At 41.2% G+C, this 22,678-nt stretch overlaps 1 protein-coding gene and 1 pseudogene across 24 annotated transcripts in view; both read left to right on the plus strand.

The window, feature by feature from the left end:
- LOC139753727 (uncharacterized) overlaps positions 1–22,678 on the plus strand; it is a 1,039,260-nt gene that overhangs the window by 647,312 nt on the left and 369,270 nt on the right. For all 24 annotated transcript variants that reach the window (XM_071670490.1, XM_071670488.1, XM_071670497.1 and 21 more), the window contains one exon: positions 21,088–21,280. In XM_071670490.1, the coding sequence (XP_071526591.1) occupies positions 21,088–21,280 (193 nt within the window). The remainder of the gene's footprint in view (positions 1–21,087; positions 21,281–22,678) is intronic.
- LOC139753874 (uncharacterized) lies at positions 6,622–8,429 on the plus strand (annotated as a pseudogene).

The raw sequence follows: 22,678 nt of genomic DNA on the forward strand, positions 1-22,678 counted from the left end.
GGAACGGGCCTCCAGCAGGCAAAGGCCTGTGTCGGACCAAGCAGAGGTCTGACAATCTTTAAGAAAAAACACTCCTCTCACTCTCGCCAACACAAGTAATGCTATTAAGGAACTCTCCTGCAACAGTCCCTGATAATTTTATGTGAAGTGCTATGGCCCACTTTTAGTTCAAGCACTGCTCTTGGCCATACAAGAAAATCCCAAACATATGGAAATTTGCCAACATAATATCAGTCATGAAACCCTCCAAACCACCAAACTCCCCCTTCTTCTACTGTTCTGTATCACTTTTATCAACCATATCCAAACTCTTTGCAAAAATGACTCACAACAGAATCAAATAAAACATCCCACCCTCACCCACACAGCAAATGCTAGCACTACACACTGAGCACACACAACATATCCTTGATAGATTAACCCTCTTTACCACACAATAATATTGGCAGTAAACATCAACAGAGCATTTGACAATGTCCTTCGACATATCCTCACACAGACATTACTTGACATCACTATCCAGAACAATGACAAAGTGTTGTTGGCTAAATTCTTAGCTAGCTGCCATGCCAGTCACTCAGTGGCTTCACCTCTAAAACACTAGAACTCTACAATGGAGCACCTCAAGGAACAGTTCTTTCTTAAACATTCATTCTCTTTTTACATGACCTCCCATTACCTCCGGCAAACCTTAAAGTGAAGATCCTTTCATTTGCAGGCAACCTCACAGTCACAACACCACAATAGCAATAACAAACATGCAGCACTACATTACTCAGTTGGGACAGTGGTTGACCTAGAACAGAAATGTCTGCATCTCCACAGACGTCTTCAGTCACTCTTTTAACCCCAGACATCCGGGGACCCAGCTCACATCCTCCATTCACCTTGAATTGACAATCAATCCCAATGAACAAAGCACCATTTTAGGCTTCACATACAACACACACGAGACAATTCACTCACCAGACCAATAATCATTTGATACAAAAGCAGCACATAAACTAAGTGCCCTCAAAGCACTAACTGGCACCAGATTTTGACAAGAATAAGAATCCCTCAACATTTTATGCAATTCATCAGCTCCACTTTGAATTATGCTTCACTTGCCTGGTCTTCCACCCTCTTAAGCAAACCTAACAGAGCTGCAGATCACATAGAATCCTGCATTCAGAACAGTTATTGCCTCCTAGCAACCACAAACAGTCAAGAAACAGAAATCTTCCTTAGTATGCTAGGCACCCAATTCTATGCAACAGCATTGGACCCTTCCACCCAAACCACACTTTAACTAACCATCAACCTCCAAGTAGATATGAAAAGCTTACTCCTCCCTGTTGGTGCAGTAATGTCTCCTCACAATCCCCCATCCCCAACAAATGCACCAATGACAAAACACATACTTATTGAAATTACCTGACAAACACTTAAAAGAGACCTTCTAACTCTCTTTTAAACTCCATCCGATATACATGTATCAGAAACCACACTCCTCAGACAAACATGAGTCACTTTCTCCTACTTTCACTTTGAACATTGCCCATATCTACAACATTACAAGACCCTTCATGCCCATGAATGTAGCTACCATAAGGAAGACACTGAGCACTTTCTACTTAATTCCAATACACAGAAAACATCACAAATCTTCATGACTTGTGGTCTGACCATTGGACATGGGCAGCTTCCTGAGTGCGTCGTGAGTCTTATAAAGATAGAAAGGATTTCTGGGGTTGGAGGTGTGTAAGTAAGCAAGTAAATAAGTAAACATTGATACCCACTGGCTATGAAAATTGTATTTATCCTGCTGCAATAGAAAAATGTTTTTCTGCTCTGTAACATTCAGAAATATCCCCTTGTACTCAAACCGTCAAATCTGCTTACTCATTGCCATCTGTGTTTTGCGGTGTGAAACGTTGAATTTTTGTGTGCCTCACCTGACTTACCATGTACAAACAGCATTTTGAACTTATGTTTTTCAATAAGCTTTTTTTACAGAGGTTCTTCATCAACCATGGGGGTAATGTTCATGGAAAATGGTTGGTAAAATCATGGTTAACAAGATAATACCCTTGTCCAAAATAGGGGAAGTGAACCTCAAGAGACATACTTTAAGTCCTGTTATGAGTACTTCAGGATTATAAATCAGCATGTCATACTCCAGAAACATATTTATTGTATAAAAGTATAAAGATGTACAAAACTGTCTAGAAAAGAAATTAAGGTATAAACTGTCTAGAAAAGAAATGAAGATATAATACTCTCTAGAACATTGGTAGCACATCAGCCCAGTTGCTCTGTGCTTGGCTTTTGTATTCCTACAAAAGAGGAAGCCAGCTATACCACACAAAATGTCACCACATTTCTTTCCATGGTTCTCTCTGCTGACTAACACCAAAGTGCCTCATAACAGATGCAGCTCTGTCACCATGTTCAAGGCAATCAGTAAGTTCACATTTAGACTCATACATTTAGTGCCCTTCATGGGGTAGAACAACTCACCACACTTTTTTTAGAGACTGTATTGTAGGGTTCAAAGTATAGCAATTCCTCTGTTAAACACATTCAGGTGATGTGATTTCCATACTAAACTGTAAATTGAGTTAGATATACAAATCACAGGATGCACCATCTAACTGCTATGCATTTAGGTTGTGTGGTGCTTTCTCGCCAGTTTCTTTTTAGTTCAGTCATTTACATAGTAGAGATTAGACTCATTCACAACTCCATCACTTAGTTTACCACTACAGTTTTATGAATATGAGAATAGATTAGTAATTTATTCATAGAATAATGTTTATGGCTTAAAAAACAAAGAGTAAATTCACTTTCCTAAGTATTAGGTTAGGTGCGATTGAATGCTATGAACTTTGTGAAAGAAGGGAGAACATCAGCACTAAAGATCTGCCGAAATATATCAGAATAACACAGTTGTGGCTCAGACTCCCAAAGTTGTGATCATATAAGCTGGTAGAACTGTGTTGAATATTGAATGAAAAAGAATTCTTTGCCAGAGCAAAAACTCAATTATTTTGCCTTAGTGCTGTCTCCAGATTGGGGTCCCTCAAACTGAAATATTCCAGAAATACCAAAACAGCAAAATGAAGAAACAATTTAGCAAACTGAAAATGAAAGCAACATAAGAATAGTAAAACAATGAAGAAACTTGTGATATAGATTTCCAGTAACCTAGGGAGAAATAGAAAAATTGCAGTAGTAGCGAAGAGTAAATTGTGAATAGCGACTCACTCATAGTGTTTCTGTGCTGCCCAAAGTTACAGGATCAGGGCTGTGATCTCATAGTGTAAATACCACTGCGAAATTGACATACATTAGCTATATATCTATCTGTATCTCTGACACCTGTTCCAGTTGGAACTCCCTCAAAGGGGTGGCCATAACAGCAGAGTATCCATAACTAAAGAACTCCAGTGCGACTTCTTAAACTTGAGTGCCTCACCCATAACGGACCATTGGCAGAGGACAACTCTAGTGCAGTGTTTTCAGAAGCTCCCACCTAATGTCCCTAATGACTACTACTATCTAATGCTTCTACCTACTACTTCTACCAAATTTTTTTTTTTTTTTTTTATTATACTTTGTCGCTGTCTCCTGCGTTTGCGAGGTAGCGCAAGGAAACAGACGAAAGAAATGGCCCAACCCCCCCCATACACATGTATATACATACGTCCACACACGCAAATATACATACCTACGCAGCTTTCCATGGTTTACCCCAGACGCTTCACATGCCTTGATTCAATCCAATGACAGCACGTCACCCCCGGTATACCACATCGCTCCAATTCACTCTATTCCTTGCCCTCCTTTCACCCTCCTGCATGTTCAGGCCCCGATCACACAAAATCTTTTTCACTCCATCTTTCCACCTCCAATTTGGTCTCCCTCTTCTCCTCGTTCCCTCCACCTCCGACACATATATCCTCTTGGTCAATCTTTCCTCACTCATTCTCTCCATGTGCCCAAACCACTTCAAAACACCCTCTTCTGCTCTCTCAACCATGCTCTTTTTATTTCCACACATCTCTCTTACCCTTACGTTACTCACTCGATCAAACCACCTCACACCACACATTGTCCTCAAACATCTCATTTCCAGCACATCCATCCTCCTGCGCACAACTCTATCCATAGCCCACGCATCGCAACCATACAACATTGTTGGAACCACTATTCCTTCAAACATACCCATTTTTGCTTTCCGAGATAATGTTCTCGACTTCCACACATTCTTCAAGGCCCCCAGAATTTTCGCCCCCTCCCCCACCCGTATGATCCACTTCCGCTTCCATGGTTCCATCCGCTGCCAGATCCACTCCCAGATATCTAAAACACTTCACTTCCTCCAGTTTTTCTCCATTCAAACTCACCTCCCAATTGACTTGACCCTCAACCCTACTGTACCTAATAACCTTGCTCTTATTCACATTTACTCTTAACTTTCTTCTTCCACACACTTTACCAAACTCAGTCACCAGCTTCTGCAGTTTCTCACATGAATCAGCCACCAGCGCTGTATCATCAGCGAACAACAACTGACTCACTTCCCAAGCTCTCTCATCCCCAACAGACTTCATACTTGCCCCTCTTTCCAAAACTCTTGCATTTACCTCCCTAACAACCCCATCCATAAACAAATTAAACAACCATGGAGACATCACACACCCCTGCCGCAAACCTACATTCACTGAGAACCAATCACTTTCCTCTCTTCCTACACGTACACATGCCTTACATCCTCGATAAAAACTTTTCACTGCTTCTAACAACTTTCCTCCCACACCATATATTCTTAATACCTTCCACAGAGCATCTCTATCAACTCTATCATATGCCTTCTCCTGATCCATAAATGCTACATACAAATCCATTTGCTTTTCTAAGTATTTCTCACATACATTCTTCAAAGCAAACACCTGATCCACACATCCTCTACCACTTCTGAAACCACACTGCTCTTCCCCAATCTGATGCTCTGTACATGCCTTCACCCTCTCAATCAATACCCTCCCATATAATTTACCAGGAATACTCAACAAGCTTATACCTCTGTAATTTGAGCACTCACTCTTATCCCCTTTGCCTTTGTACAAAGGCACTATGCACGCATTCCACCAATCCTCAGGCACCTCACCATGAGTCATACATACATTAAATAACCTTACCAACCAGTCAACAATACAGTCACCCCCTTTTTTAATAAATTCCACTGCAATACCATCCAAACCTGCTGCCTTGCCGGCTTTCATCTTCCGCAAAGCTTTCACTACCTCTTCTCTGTTTACCAAATCATTTTCCCTAACCCTCTCACTTTGCACACCACCTCGACCAAAACACCCTATATCTGCCACTCTATCATCAAACACATTCAACAAACCTTCAAAATACTTACTCCATCTCCTTCTCACATCACCACTACTTGTTATCACCTCCCCATTTGCGCCCTTCACTGAAGTTCCCATTTGCTCCCTTGTCTTACGCACTTTATTTACCTCCTTCCAGAACATCTTTTTATTCTCCCTAAAATTTAATGATACTCTCTCACCCCAACTCTCATTTGCCCTTTTTTTCACCTCTTGCACCTTTCTCTTGACCTCCTGTCTCTTTCTTTTATACATCTCCCACTCAATTGCATTTTTTCCCTGCAAAAATCGTCCAAATGCCTCTCTCTTCTCTTTCACTAATACTCTTACTTCTTCATCCCACCACCCACTACCCTTTCTAATCAACCCACCTCCCACTCTTCTCATGCCACAAGCATCTTTTGCGCAATCCATCACTGATTCCCTAAATACATCCCATTCCTCCCCCACTCCCCTTACTTCCATTGTTCTCACCTTTTTCCATTCTGTACTCAGTCTCTCCTGGTACTTCCTCACACAGGTCTCCTTCCCAAGCTCACTTACTCTCACCACCCTCTTCACCCCAACATTCACTCTTCTTTTCTGAAAACCCATACAAATCTTCACCTTCTACCAAATGCTCCTGCCTAAATGTCCCTACCTACTACTTCTATCTACTGTTCTTACCATTTTGCCAAAAGGCAGGGCTAGCGCATAGTGCTCACCACACGAAAATCTAGAGTTATGAAGAATAAGCTGTGTGAATTAGGTGTTATCAAGTGTTACAAATGATGAGGAGAGATTGTATGTTTGTAGACAGAATGCCAGTAGTCCATATGTTAGTAAAGCAGAAAGAAAAGACAGCTACCTGGGTCAGAGGAGTGCAACTTGACATCCACAAAAGCACTGGCTTACTGTGCAGATGTCACTAACCCTCCTAATACTTAGGCAGGTAGTACTGGTAATATACCTCCCTGGTCATTGGCTCCCTACCAACTGCTTCAGCACACAACTGTATTGTCTAAAGAAGGGTAGCATTTATCCTGACACCAATGTGAATTGAAATTTGCTAAATATATTTCATACTAGAGTTGAGTGGGGGCACAATTATGGAAATGGAACTGGAACATTAATTACCAAGGGAAGTTGATACAAAGCAGCAGTTGATATTAAACCCTTAAAGCTTTTTGAAGTTCCAAGGAAGTGGTACAACCTGCAGACCCAGTTGCTATTGACTATTACCTCCTTGTCCAGCAATATGGAAGAATTAGCCATCACCATCAGGTCAGTTCACAGTCAGGTTGTAGCTGTTACAGAGTCCTGGAATATTACTCCTGAAATTTGTACCCTGTGTGACTGCATTCTCTTTTACTACTTTTGTTCATCAAAGCATGGGGGAGGCGTGGCACTCCTTTGTCACAAAGACTTATGTCCAGCCAACCTGACAGATAACATGTCCAAGGGTTTGGAAGTGTTATAGGTTAATGTTTTGCCCACATTACACCCTTATCAAACTAGCACCATCATTTACTGTGTGGTCTACCACCTGCCACACTCCCTGCAATATGGAGGCTTTTGTTGAACACCTCACCTGACACATCTGAAACACTCAGGACAAGGTACCTACGTTCAAAGCATGTGATACTTCTATCTCATTTAGTTCACTACCCACACATGGTCAAAACACTCTTTACCTGATTCTTACTAACATGGCTGACCACTCAATACCACCCGAAGATCTTCCCCCTCTTGGACACAGTATGCCTTTATGACTGTTGTGGTTGCTAGCTCCCACCACATCCCAACACAAGCAAGCAGACACCATTACTTGTTGGCCACCTACAGACTCAACAAAGAGAAATTTCGATTGGTGGGTAACACATCGTCACTGGACTGAGATGACCAGTGAAGATGATGTTGAAATCATGTGGGAGAAATATCATGGAACATGAAGCCAGTCCTGCCTACACTTCTTTCCCCAGAATATGGTAATACCACACCCGGTCAAAGGTCCATGAATAACTCGCTGCATAAAGTGGCTTATGTAGGAGTGAAATTGAGAGTTCATCAGTTGCAACAGCATCCTCTTATAACAACTCCTCAGCATAGTGCAGTATGAAGTTAGAGCCATGAAGAAGGCCATTTACCCATACAAGTTGTTGCATTGAAGGAAGGCCAACATTAGTCGTTGGTATTATAGAAGAAAAGAACTAACTTGCTGTGACCAACGACTAACGTAGGCTCTGCCCCATCCCTTGTGAAGATCAACTTCGTAGCGAGGAGGTCACTCACCAAGTGAACAACTGCCTCGCCGGTATTTGCCCGTGTTTACCACAACTTGACATCAGCTCCCTCCCAGCTTACCTGCCCATCCCATCTCCCTTGAACACAAGAGAAGAATGTCAAGTAGTCAAATGCTTTAAGCACCTTTAAACCAAATTCTCAACATCACTTGGAGATCTTCCAGTGAAACTATGTAAGGAGTTCTCCTTTGAATTCACTACACTGCTAACTGCCATAATTAATGCTTCACTCAAACAATATAGGTACACCACAGCTTGGATAACAGCATATTTCCCTCCACTGCCCAAATCCACCTATCTAGTCTCTTAATTAGTTTCGACCTGTTGCAATCACCCCAATCTCCAGTCTAATTTATGAAAGTTTTGTGTTTGACTGGGTCTGTACTGACATTGCTAATTTGGTAGACCCTCAGCAGTTTGGAAACATGAAGTCTATCACGCACTGCCGTGTCAGCCTCCTAGACTCATTTACTGCAACTTATAGAAACCCACTCACCTTTCTAGGCTTTGCAAAAGTATTTGACTTCATAAACCACATCATCATAAAGCCGTTGACCTGGGACTATGGGGGGTTAAGACATCATCTTGCGGATGATGGACATCCTGACCGGGCAAGCCAGAACCATCCGCTTTAGGGGAGCCACATCAACATCACTACCCTTAACATGTGGCGTACAACAGGGCACCAAGATGGGGTCGCTTTGCTTCCTCATCCTTATCAGTGATTCCCTGAAGGACACAAGCCACCACTAGAAATATGTAGAAGACTGCACCTTTGGTGTCACTATCAGTAACAACTTTCCTGACTTCAGTGGCCTTCAGTACATCATTAACAACCTTGATAAGGATGCTTTGTGGAAGGTCTTATTAATATATGATATGGGAGGTAAGTTGTTAGAAGCAGGGAAGTTTTTATTGAAGGTGTAAGGCATATGTACGGATAGAAAGATAGGAAAGTGATTCGTTCCCAGTGAAGGTGAGACTGTGGCAGCGGTGTGTGATGTCACCATGATTGTTTAATTTGTTTATGGATGGAGTGGTTAGGAAGGTAAATGCAAGAGTATTGGAGAAAAGGGTGAGTATGCAGTCTGTTGAGGCTGAGAGGGCTTCGAAAGTGAGTTAGTTGTTTTTCGCCGATGATACAGTATTGGTGGCTTATTCAAGTGAGAAACTGAGGAGTTGTCAACTGAATTTGGAAGAGCGTATGAAAGGAGAAAGTTGAAAGTAAATGTGACTAAAAGCAAGGTTATTCGGTTCAGCAGGGTTGAGGGACAAGGTAGTTGGCATGTAAGTTTGAATCAAAAAGAAATTGAAGTGGAGTGTTTTAGATATCTGGGAGTGGACTTGGCAGTGAATGGAACCATGGAAGTGGAAGTGACTCATAGGATTGGGGAGGGCATGAAGGTTCTGTGAGCAGTGAAGAATGTGAGGAAAGAGAGAACTTTATCTTGGAGGGCAAAAATGGGTATGTTTGAAGGAATAATAGTTACAACAATGTTATATGGTTGCGAGGCATGGGCTATAGATAGGGTTGTTTGGAGGAAGGTGGATGTGTTGGAAATGAAATGTTTGAGGACATTATGTGGTGTGAGGTGGTTTGATTAAGTAAGTAATGAAAGGGTAAGAGAGATGTGTGGAAATAAAAAGATTGTGGTAGATAGAGCAGGAGAGGGTTTTTTGAAATGGTGTGGACATATTGAGAGAATAAGTGCGGAAAGCTTGATATAGATAATATATGTGTGTTGGAAGTGTAGAGAACAAGGAGAAGCAGGAGACCAGATTGGAGATTGAAGGATGGAGTGAAAGGCATGCACAGAATAGAGTGAATTGGAATGGTGTGGTATACTAGGGTGGATGTTCCCTGGACCAGAGCATATGAAATGTCAGGGTATACCATGGAAAGGTCTGTTGGATCTGGATGTCGATAGGGGAGCTGTGATTTTTGACTTCCTTGGCACTTTGGCACTATGGTGACATCTTCAGTATTTTTGTTTTCATTCTTGATCACTGCTTCCCACACTAATGAGGCAGTGCCAGGAAACAGCAAAGAAGACACATCCACAAATATATACATACATGCACTTACTCATGTATGGATGTGAGCGAATGTGGCATTTCTTCATCTGTTTCAGGGTACTACCTTGTGGCAATGGGATTTGGTGTGAAAGAAGAGAATGTATGTCATCTTTTTTCTTTTCATTCATGCATTTGTGCAGTTTCCTGTAGGGCCAAGTGGTGTCGGGAATGAATGAAGGAGAGCAAGTATGAATATACCTGTGTATTTATGTGTATATATATGTATGTTATCCCTGGGGATAGGGGAGAAAGAATACTTCCCATGTATTCCCTGAGTGTCATAGAAGGTGACTAAAATTTGAGGGAGCAGGGGGCTGGAAATCCTCCCCTCTCATTTTTAATTTTCCAAAAGATGGAACAGAGAAAGGGGCCAAGTGAGGATATTTCCTCAAAGGCTCAGTCCTCTGTTCGCTACCTTGCTAACGTGGGAAATGGTAGATAGTGTGAAAAAAGGTATATATGTATATGTTTATGTATGTGTAAGTGCATGTATGTATATATTTGTGGATGTGTCTTCTTTGCTGTTTCCTGGCACTGCCTCATTAGTGTGGGAAGCAGTGATCAAGAATGAAAACAAAAATACTGAAGATGTCACCATAGTGCCAAAGTGCCAAGGAAGTGGAAATTGTCAACCCTTGTGCTTATCTGTGAGAAAATAGGTCAGGAATAGGTACAGAACTACAAACAGGCCTCGCTGCTGAATGTGGTTTGTAAGGTTTTTGAAAGAATTCTTAGTTTAAAAAAAGATGACCTTCTAAAGAGGAGAAATTACCTTTTTGAAAGACAGCATTATTCTGTGGAGAATGAGGTCATTTTTAAAAAACTTACATTTCTAATGAGTGCGTGAGCTTTGTCTTTGACGAAAGGGAAGACTAGGTAGTTGTTTGTATCTGTACTGCCAGAAAGCATTTCATACAGTACTGTAAGGGAGGCTAGTTAAGAATCTGGATGTAAATGGCTTGTGAGAAGCTGAGTATGTTTGCAAATGAGTAAGTTTGCAGATGATGCAAAGGTCACAAAGTGAAAAGTGAGAAGGATTGCATCATTGTACTAGGGGACCTAAACATACTCTAAAGTTGATCTTATACTTGGTTGATGAAATTCAACCCCAGCAAATGTACTGAGTATGAGACAAAAGTGAATGAAGGCCTCAGTATGATTATTATCTAGCGGGGAATAAGCTTCAGGATTGTGCTTGTGATAAGGGTTTAAGAATCGACATCATCCCTAACCTGTTGGCGGAGTCCCAAGTAAGGAGAATAGTTAGAGACAAACTGTTTGCTGGCAAATATTTAAATAGCTTTCAAGTCTTATGGATCAAGAAATATTTAGCAAACTGTTCATATCCAACATAAGGCCAAAGGTAGAACATGCTTTTCAGGTTTGGCCTCCACCTAAAGAAGCACCAGGAGCAAAGGTTCAGAGGAGGGCAACAAAGTTAGTATCAGAACTGAGAAAGCTAAGTTACAGGGAAGACTAGAAGCCTAAATTTGTCCACCTTGTAAAAGGGAAGGGCTAGGAGTAAGCTGATCAGAGCTCTCAAGCTATTAAACCATATTCATGACATATACATTAAACAGTTCTTTGAGAGAAAGGGCAACCAGAGAACTTAACGTAAAACTAGTGAGAAACTTATTAGAAAAGATGTTGAAAAGTACTTACGTAGTGTAAAAGAAATTTTGTTTTTATTTCTTATTTTGCTTTGTTGCTGTCTCCTGCGTTAGCGAGGTAGCGCAAGGAAACAGACGAAAGAATGGCCCAACCCACCCACATACACATGTATATACATACACGTCCACACACACAAATATATATACCTATACATCTCAATGTACACATATATATACACACACAGACATATACATATATAAACATGTACATAATTCATACTGTCTGCCTTTATTTATTCCCATCGCCACCTCGCCACACATGGAATAACAACCCCCATCCCCCCTCATGTGTGCAAGGTAGCACTAGGAAAAGACAACAAAGGCCCCATTTATTCACACTTAGTCTCTAGCTGTCATGTAATAATGCACCGAAACCACAGCTCCCTTTCCACATCCAGGCCCCACAGAACTTTCCATGGTTTACCCCAGACGCTTCACATGCCCTGGTTCAATCCATTGAAAGCACGTCGACCCCAGTATACCACATTGTTCCAATTCACTCTATTCCTTGCACGCCTTTCACCCTCCTGCATGTTCAGGCCCCGATCACTCAAAATCTTTTTCACTCCATCTTTCCACCTCCAATTTGGTCTCCCACTTCTCCTCGTTCCCTCCACCTCTGACACATATATCCTCTTGGTCAATCTTTCCTCACTCATTCTCTCCATGTGACCAAACCATTTCAAAACACCCTCTTCTGCTCTCCCAACCACACTCTTTTTATTTCCACACATCTCTCTTACCCTTACATTACTTACTCGATCAAACCACCTCACACCACACATTGTCCTCAAACATCTCATTTCCAGCACATCCACACTCCTGCGCACAACTCTATCCATAGCCCATGCCTCGCAACCATACAACATTGTTGGAACCACTATTCCTTCAAACATACCCATTTTTGCTTTCCGAGATAATGTTCTCGACTTCCAAACATTCTTCAAGGCTCCCAGAATTTTCGCCCCCTCCCCCACCCCATGATTCACTTCCACTTCCATGGTTCCATCTGCTGCCAGATCCACTCCCAGATATCTAAAACACTTCACTTCCTCCAGTTTTTCTCCATTCAAACCTACCTCCCAATTGAATTGACCCTCAACCCTACTGTACCTAATAACATTGCTCTTATTCACATTTACTCTTAACTTTCTTCTTTCACACACTTTACCAAACTTAGTCACCAGCTTCTGCAGTTTCTCACATGAATCAGCCACCAGCGCTGTATCATCAGCAAACAACTGACTCATTTCCCAAGCTCTCTCATCCACAACAGACTGCATACTTGCCCCTCTCTCCAAAACTCTTGCATTCACCTCCCTAACAACCCCATCCATAAACAAATTAAACAACCATGGAGACATCACACACCCCTGCTGCAAACCTACATTCACTGAGAACCAATCAATTTCCTCTCTTCCTACACGTACACATGCCTTACATCTTCGATAAAAACTTTTCACTGCTTCTAACAACTTGCCTCCCACACCATATATTCTTGATACCTTCCACAGAGCATCTCTATCAACTCTATCATATGCCTTCTCCAGATCCATAAATGCTACATACATATCTATTTGCTTTTCTGAGTATTTCTCACATACATTCTTCAAAGCAAACACCTTATCCACACATCCTTTAACACTTCTGAAACCACACTGCTCTTCCCCAATCTGATGCTCTGTACATGCCTTCACCCTCTCAATCCATACCCTTCCATATAATTTATCAGGAAGACTCAACAAACTTATACCTCTGTAATTTGAGAACTCACTCTTATCCCCTTTGCCTTTGTACAATGGCACTATGCAAGCATTACGCCAATCCTCAGGCTCCTCACCATGAATCATACACACATTAAATAACCTTACCAACCAGTCAACAATACAGTCATCCCCTTTTTTGATAAATTCCACTGCAATACCATTCAGACCTGCTGCCTTGCCGGCTTTCATCTTCCGCAAAGCTTTTACTACCTCTTCTCTGTTTACCAAATCATTTTCCCTAACCCTCTCACTTTGCACACCACCTCGACCAAAACACCCTATATCTGCCACTCTATCATCAAACACATTCAACAAACCTTCAAAATACTCACTCCATCTCCTTCTCACATCACCACTACTTGTTATCACCTCCTCATTAGCCCCCTTCGCTGAAGTTCCCATTTCCTCCCTTGTCTTACGCACTTTATTTGCCTCCTTCCAAAACATCTTTTTATTCTCCCTAAAATTTAATGATACTCTCTCACCCCAACTCTCATTTGCCCTCTTTTTCACCACTTGCACCATTCTCTTGACCTCCTGCCTCTTTCTTTTATACATCTCCCACTCATTTGCATTTTTTCCCTGCAAAAATCGTCCAAATGCCTCTCTCTTCTCATTCACTAATAATCTTACTTCTTCATCCCACCACTCACTATCCTTTCTCATCAACCCACCTCCCAGACTTCTCATGCCACAAGCATCTTTTGCACAAGCCATCACTACTTCCCTGAATACATCCCATTCCTCCCCCACTCCCCTTATCTCCTTTGTTCTCACCTTTTTCCATTCTGTACTCAGCCTCTCCTGGTACTTCCTCACACAAGTCTCCTTCCCAAGCTCACTTACTCTCACCACTCTCTTCACCCCAACATTCTCTCTTCTTTTCTAAAAACCCCTACAAATCTTCACCTTCGCCTCCACAAGATAATGATCAGACATCCCTCCAGTTGCACCTCTCAGCACATTAACATCCAAAAGTCTCTCTTTCGCGCGCCTATCAATTAATACGTAATCCAATAATGCTGTCTGGCCATCTCTCCTACTTACATACGTATACTTATGTATATCTCTCTTTTTAAACCAGGTATTCCCAATCTCCAGTCCTTTTTCAGCACATAAATCTACAAGCTCTTCACCATTTCCATTTACACCACTGAACACCCCATGTAAACCAATTGTTCCCTCAACTGCCACATTACTCACCTTTGCATTCAAATCATCCATCACTATAACCCGGTCTTGTGCATCAAAACCACTAACACTCATTCAGCTGCTCCCAAAACACTTGCTTCTCATGATCTTTCTTCTCATCCCCTGGTGCATATGCACCAATAATCACCCATCTCTCTCCATCAACTTTCAGTTTTACCCATATCAATCTAGAATTTACTTTCTTACACTCTATCACATACTCCCACAACTCCTTTTTCAGGAGTAGTGCTACTTCTTCCCTTGCTCTTGTCCTCTCACTAACCCCTGACTTTACTCCCAAGACATTCCCAAACCACTCTTCCCCTTTACCCTTGAGCTTCGTTTCACTCAGAGCCAAAACATCCAGGTTCCTTTCCTCAAACATACTACCTTATTATATTTTTATTTATTTTATTTTGCTTTCTCGCTGTCTCCCGCACAAGCGAGGTAGTGCAAGGAAACAGACGAAAGAATGGCCCAACCCGCCCACATACACATGTATATACATACATGTCCACACACGCACAATATACATACCTATACATCTCAATGTACACATATATATACACACACAGACATATACATATATACACATGTACATAATTCATACTGTCTGCCTTTATTTGTTCCCATCGCCACCTCGCCACACATGGAATAACAACCCCCTCCCCCCTCATGTGTGCGAGGTAGCGCTAGGAAAAACACCAAAGACCCCATTCGTTCACGCTCAGTCTCTAGCTGTCATGTAATAATGCACCGAAACCAGAGCTCCCTTTCCACATCCAGGCCCCACACACTTTCCATGGTTTACCCCAGACGGTTCACATGCCCTGGTTCAATCCATTGACAGCACGTTGACCCCGGTATACCACATCGTTCCAATTCACTTGCACGCCTTTCACCCTCCTGCATGTTTAGGCCCCGATCACTCAAAATCTTTTTCACTCCATCTTTCCACCTCCAATTTGGTCTCCCACTTCTCCTCATTCCCTCCACCTCTGACATATATATCCTCATGGTCAATCTTTCCCCACTCATTCTCTCCATGTGACCAAACCATTTCAAAACACCCTCTTCTGCTCTCTCTACCACACTCTTTTTATTTCCACACATCTCTCTCACCCTTACATTACTTACTCGATCAAACCACCTCACACCACATATTGTCCTCACACATCTCATTATAGCACATCCACCCTCCTGCGCATAACTTTATCCATAGCCCACGCCTCGCAACCATACAACATTGTTGGAACCACTATTCCTTCAAACATACCCATTTTTGCTTTCCGAGATAATGTTCTCGACTTCCAAACATTTTTCAAGGCTCCCAGAATTTTCGCCCCCTCCCCCACCCTATGATTCACTTCCGCTTCCATGGTTCCATCCGCTGCCAGATCCACTCCCAGATATCTAAAACACTTCACTTTCTCCAGCTTTTCTCCATTCAAACTTACCTCCCAATTGACTTGACCCTCAACCCTACTGCACCTAATAACCTTGCTTTTATTCACATTTACTCTTAACTTTCTTTCACACACTTTACCAAACTCCGTCACCAGCTTCTGCAGTTTCTTACATGAATCAGCCACCAGCGCTGTATCATCAGCGAACAACAACTGACTCACTTCCCAAGCTCTCTCATCCACAACAGACTGCATACTTGCCCCTCTTTCCAAAACTCTTGCATTCACCTCCCTAACAACCCCATCCATAAACAAATTAAACAACCATGGAGACATCACACACCCCTGCCATAAACCTACATTCACTGAGAACCAATCACTTTCCTCTCTTCCTACACGTACACATGCCTTACATCCTCGATAAAAACTTTTCACTGCTTCTAGCAACTTGCCTCCCACACCATATATTCTTAAAACCTTCCACAGAGCATCTCTATCAACTCTGTCATATGCCTTCTCCAGATCCATAAATGCTACATACAAATCCATTTGTTTTTCTAAGTATTTCTCGCATACATTCTTCAAAGCAAACACCTGATCCACACATCCTCTACCACTTCTGAAACCACACTGCTCTTCCCCAGTCAGATGCTCTGTACATGCCTTCACCCTCTCAATCAATACCCTCCCATATAATCTACCAGGAATACTCAACAAACTTATACCTCTGTAATTTGAGCACTCACTCTTATCCCCTTCGCCTTTATACAATGGCACTATGCATGCATTCTGCCAATCCTCAGGCACCTCACCATGAATCATACAGACATTAATTAACCTTACCAACCAGTCAACAATACAGTCACCCCCTTTTTTAATAAATTCCACTGCAATACCATCCAAACCTGCTGCCTTGCCGCCTTTCATCTTCCGTAAAGCTTTTACTACCTCTTCTCTATTTACCAAATCATTTTCCCTAACCCTCTCACTTTGCACACCACCTCGACCAAAACACCCCACATCTGCCACTCTATCATCAAACACATTCAACAAACCTTCAAAATACTCACTCCATCTCCTTCTCACATCACCACTACTTGTTATCACCTCCTCATTAGCCCCCTTCGCTGAAGTTCCCATTTCCTCCCTTGTCTTACGCACTTTATTTGCCTCCTTCCAAAACATCTTTTTATTCTCCCTAAAATTTAATGATACTCTCTCACCCCAACTCTCATTTGCCCTCTTTTTCACCTCTTGCACCTTTCTCTTGACCTCCTGCCTCTTTCTTTTATACCTCTCCCACTCATTTGCATTTTTTCCCTGCAAAAATCATCTCAATGCCTCTCTCTTCTCTTTCACTAATAATCTTACTTCTTCATCCCACCACTCACTACCTTTTCTAATCAACCCACCTCCCACGATTCTCATGCCACAAGCATCTTTTGTGCAAGCCATCACTGCTTCCCTTAATACATCCCATTTCTCCCCCACTCCCCTTACCTCCTTTGTTCTCACCTTTTTCCATTCTGTACTCAGTCTCTCCTGGTACTTCCTCACACAAGTCTCCTTCCCAAGCTCACTTACTCTCACTGCTCTCTTAACCCCAACATTCTCTCTTCTTTTCTGAAAACCCCCACAAATCTTCACCTTCACCTCCACAAGATAATGATCAGACATCCCTCCAGTTGCACCTCTCAGCACATTAACATCCAAAAGTCTCTCTTTCGTGCGTCTTTCAATAACCATGTAATCCAATAACGCTGTCTGGCCATCTCTCCTACTTACTTACGTATACTTATGTATATCTCGCTTTTTAAACCAGGTATTCCCAATCACCAGTCCTTTTTCAGCACATAAATCTACAAGCTCTTCACCATTTCCATTTACAACACTGAACACTCCATATATGCCACATTACTCACCTTTGCATTCAATTCACCCATCACTATAGCCCGGCCATGTGCATCAAAACCACTAACACACTCATTCAACTGCTCCCAAAACACTTGCCTCTCATGATCTTTCTTCTCATTCCCAGGTGCATATGCACCAATAATCACATACTACCTATCTCTCCTTTTTTCTCATCTTGGTTACATCCACACACATTTAGACACCCCAATCTGAGCCTTCGAGGAGGATGAGCACTCCCTGCGTGACTCCTTCTTCTGTTTCCCCTTTTAGAAAGTTGAAATACAAGGAGGGGAGTGTTTCTGGCCCCCAGCTCCCGTCCCCTTTAGTCGCCTTCCACGACACATGAGGAATGCGTGGGAAGTATTCTTTCTCCCCTATCCCCAGGGATAACTTTATGAATGAAATATAATAACTGAAGACTTGGTTAATGCAGCCAACATATATAGGTTTAAAGAGTAATATGCTAGTAGATGGTGGTCAATAGATGGGGCCCCATGAGTGTAAAACTTCTTCCCTATACAATATGAATAAGCGCATAGAAATTGGTAAGTAAAAATGTACACACGCATGCATGCGCACACACACACGCACATGAGCTCCCTGGACTTGGTGAAGCTTACTCAAGATTTCAGAGGATTATCATTCCAGCAGGCCTGTTATGTACAGCAAGGTTTGGGAATTGAGTGTGAATGGACCCTGGAATGATATAAGTACTGGATAAGATATTAAGTTTGATTGTGAAATTTCTAAAGTTTACAGTTATGGTGGAGGTAGGGAAAAAATATGTTGTTCTTCAAAGCAAAGCAAAGTTTTTAAATACTCTACATATAAAGGATATCCAAGAAACATATTGTGAGTGGCTAACTTGGGAGCAATGAGCATATGTTAAGAAGCTTCATTGTGAGTGAACATTTAGTTGGTAAAATATCTACAACTTGACAGCAACACTGACAACAATTTTTAAAGAATATTCCTTGGATAAAACTATTTGATTACCAACTAACTGTATCACTGTTATTCTTACTTTTATGGGGAGCAGTATTAGACCTTTATACTGCCTGAGCCAAGAAAATAAGAGGACAATGAAAGTAAGTAGGATAATAGATCAAGTTATCCAGAAAACAGACCTCCAAAGGCAGTCACATTATACTTGCTTAACACTCAGTAAAGTTGTTCTGTTTTCTTCTCATTTCAGTTTGATATGAGCAAGAAATGGATTTAGGTAAGGCAGAATATCAAGCCCAGGCAATTGTAGCAAGGTCCTCAAAAAGGAAGCAAGAGGGAGGGATACAACATGTATCACTAGAGAACAAAAGTTTGGTGATGTTAGCTGAAAAAAATGAAAAAAATAGGATTAGAGTTTAACATATATAGAGATGGAAGTAATGAAACTCAAAATATCAGTTTAAAGACGATGAGACATGTTATGGAAGAGGGATTCAAGGAATTGAAAATGAAGAGAAATAATCATGAGCACAGATTGACATCAGTTCGGGTGTTGATAAAGCATGTAACCAGAAGAATGAAGTTAGAATAGTTAAAGAGCAGTAGAGGTGAGAAGGGGTTATTCTAGATGTCATAGAGGTAATGGAACAAGAAAAGATTTCCTTAACACTTCCTTAACACAGTATTTGTATTTGTGAGTAGGGGCTAAGCAACAGACTTGAGCATGTAGACTGATGCAGTGCAACAAGAATCTGGGACACTGAACAATTGGCAAAATTTATGGTTTGGTTGATGAGAATTTCAGAAAAGTGCAGAGTGGAGGATCAGTTCTTTTTACCTAAAAGGAGGCTGTAAAAAAAAAGCCAGAGGTACAGATGCTCATGAACCAAACCTGATAGTCTTAACTGCATGTTGGGTAGCACCTCACTTCAGTTAAGAAGAATAGTTAACCAGGAACTCAAAAGATGTAAATCTTTGATTATTTTCAGAGTGTATGAAGAACACACACCAAATAAAGAGAAAAAGTGAAAGAAAACAGAAATGCTCTTTAAAGGGTTTCTAAAGGCAATAAAGTTACCAGCTTCATTAAATGGTTTTCAAAGGCACTAGAGTTGTAATCACTGCAATAAAGGAAAGAAGAATTGATGGTAATAATCAAGACAAATGATGGATTCAATCAGGACATAAAGGGTGGTTGAAATAGAGACTTAAAGGGACAACCAATTATGGTTTTGTTAGATTTGGATTCATCTTGCTAGGAGGTACTAAGACAGGCTAAGAAACTCAGAAACAAAGTGGACTTTCATCAAGCATTGATCAATTGTGATAGACCAAAGGAAGATGGGGGGGAAAAAGCAAAGAATGCAGTCAAGGCAAAGAACAGGAGATGCCAAATGAGGCAAGAAGACAGAACTCCCCTGCCAGTGCTGCAGAGAAGACTGGAATATTAGGCAGTGTTAATAGCAGACTGAAATGATTGTATACAAATACTAGTGAGTTAGTAGTACTAAGTAAAGAGCTGGAATTAAAGGATCATATAAAGAAAACATGCACCTCATACTAATGGAGTTGTGGAAATAGAGCATACTAAAGAGATGATATCTAAAAAGATTTGTCCATAAGGGTACATGATATTAAGGAGGGAAAGAGAAGGCAAAGGAGGAGGAGGATGTTTGGCTCTCCTAATAAGAGATGACTTTTAAGTTTCAGGAAACAGTTGTAGATGGACCTGTCAGACAGTGCATAATGGGAGGGATATTTATAGGAAAGAATTGCATAGTGCTATTGATGATATGTAATCCTCCAAAGAATCATTATGACCCAGAACAAATATACAATGACAACAATAATCATGAAACAATAGGTTAACTTCTCCAAGAAGGTAAGATATTGATATTTGGGGTTTTTAGCATAAGGAGACACTGACAGGATTTGGATTCTTATGGTGAGAGGGAATCATTGAGACATTGTCCCTAGTGTGTGTTTCCTGTACCTGCATGTCAACGATGAGATAGAGCATTAATAGTGCTTATTATACATTGGGCTCTGAGAAAGAAGAGAGACAGATGTTTTGTGAGCAGCTAAATGACTGTGTCAGTAGTTCAGTAGTTTGGATGCAAAAGATTGGATGTTAGCGATGGATGACTTAGATGCGAGGATGGGTAAAGCAGCAGTTGTTAATTCTTAAATTGTACTTGTGGTCCTATCAAAATTTTCCAGTATCCCAAGTGTTCCTCATCTTTCTAGTGAATACCTCTGCATAGATATGATTTAACATTCATTAATCGGTATGATTTTTTGATATGTTAAGATGTAGGAGCTAAGGATGAATCTCCTAATGTATCATCATTCTTGAAATTTAGAGATACAGTACCGTTATGAATTGGTAGTTTTTACCCTTAGACTTTAGGTTTTACACTCAGTATGTATAGAGTTACTTTCTTCTACTGCAGAATCAACCTCCATCTCAGCATGCAAACCCTCAAGGTCTACCCCAAGAAAAGCTTCCAAAGGACCTGGAGAAAAAGTTGCATACTCCAGGTCCATGGCAGCCACCTGGTCGTAACCAGTCTGAAATTTTGAATCAACTGCTCAGCAAAGGACAAGGTCCCACCCGTTCTAGTGTGAAGGTCAACACCCCTATGAGTAAGTTTTTTAGTCTTGTATAATTGAGAATTTTGAAAGTTGTATTTAATCTTTTTATTCCTGGAAGCGTTTGAAATTATTCTTTTTAGTGCAATTTTGAAAATGATTTAAAGGTTTTGTTTTTTTACATTTCTTAGGAGCAGGTAGCTTTAAACCTTTGTTGATGGTGAAAAGGTTTCTGGTTTTGTGTAGATGTTTTACTCATTTGTACCTGGTAGGTTACTTTGCTGTTAATACCAAATGCCCATTTTTCTTTATTTTTTATCCTTTGTCTGTCGATGTATATACCTAACACCTGTACCCTATCAGTACTCCCACAATGGGGTAGCCACAACAATAGATTCTCTATAGCTAATGAACTCCAGTGCCACTTCTTAGCCTTTAGTGCCTCACCCTTAACAGGCCACTGACAGAGGGCAAGTCTAGCACTGTTTACAGAGACTACTACATAATGATCCTATTGACTACTTCTACCTTATGCTGTCGCCTAATGTTCCTTTATGCTATTTCTACTTAATATTTCTACCTAATGCTCCTACCTGAATATTCCTACCTGCTACTTCTGTCTCTTGCTCCTACCATTTTGCCAAAAGGGAGGGCTAGCACATAGTGCTCACTGCTGGAAAATCTAGAGTTACAAAGAATGACCTGTGTGAGTTAAGTTTTGCCACATGTTATGTATGAAAAGGAGAGATTGCAAATTGGAAAGAATGCCAGTAGTCCACGTCTGGGTGAGGCAGAAATAAAAGACAGGTACCTGGGTCAAAGGAGTGCAACTTGATAACCACTGAAGTGCTTGCTTACTTCACAGCTGTCACTAACCTTCCTGATACCCTGGTGGGTAGTACTAGTAATATACCTCCGGAGTCATTGGCTGCATACCAGCTATTACCTGCTGACCCTTTGGGGATCATGATGACAGTAGCTATTCATGTTCATGATAATTAAGTTTCACAAGTAGTTATTATTATAAGTAGTTCCTCGTTTCATGACATTTTTTAAGTGCACTTTCCACTTGAAACCAATGAAGGGGTCAGGTATGTTTGGGTCAGGTATGTTTGACTGTTTGTCTGTTCTATCATTATTGCTGATGCCTTTTCACTTTAGGAGCTCCCATCATGGGGATGGCCATGGCAGAAAAGTCTCCACTTATCCATGTCCTTATATGCTTCCTTTGCATACACCATTCCATGCATTCTTCTGCCACTGTTTCAATCCAGTCCTCTTCCACTCTGTTTCTCTGTGTCACAGTTGGTCTTCCTTTCATTCCAACCCCTCTAATTGTACTGTTATACACTTTCCCTATAAACTCCCTGTCTTGCATTTTTTCTATTTGCTCAAACATCTTCAGAGTATTACAGTTCACCCACTCTACCAGTACACATTTCATTCCCTTTG

The sequence above is a fragment of the Panulirus ornatus genome, chromosome 15 (genome assembly GCF_036320965.1).
Source record: "Panulirus ornatus isolate Po-2019 chromosome 15, ASM3632096v1, whole genome shotgun sequence".
Classification (NCBI taxonomy): domain Eukaryota; kingdom Metazoa; phylum Arthropoda; class Malacostraca; order Decapoda; family Palinuridae; genus Panulirus; species Panulirus ornatus.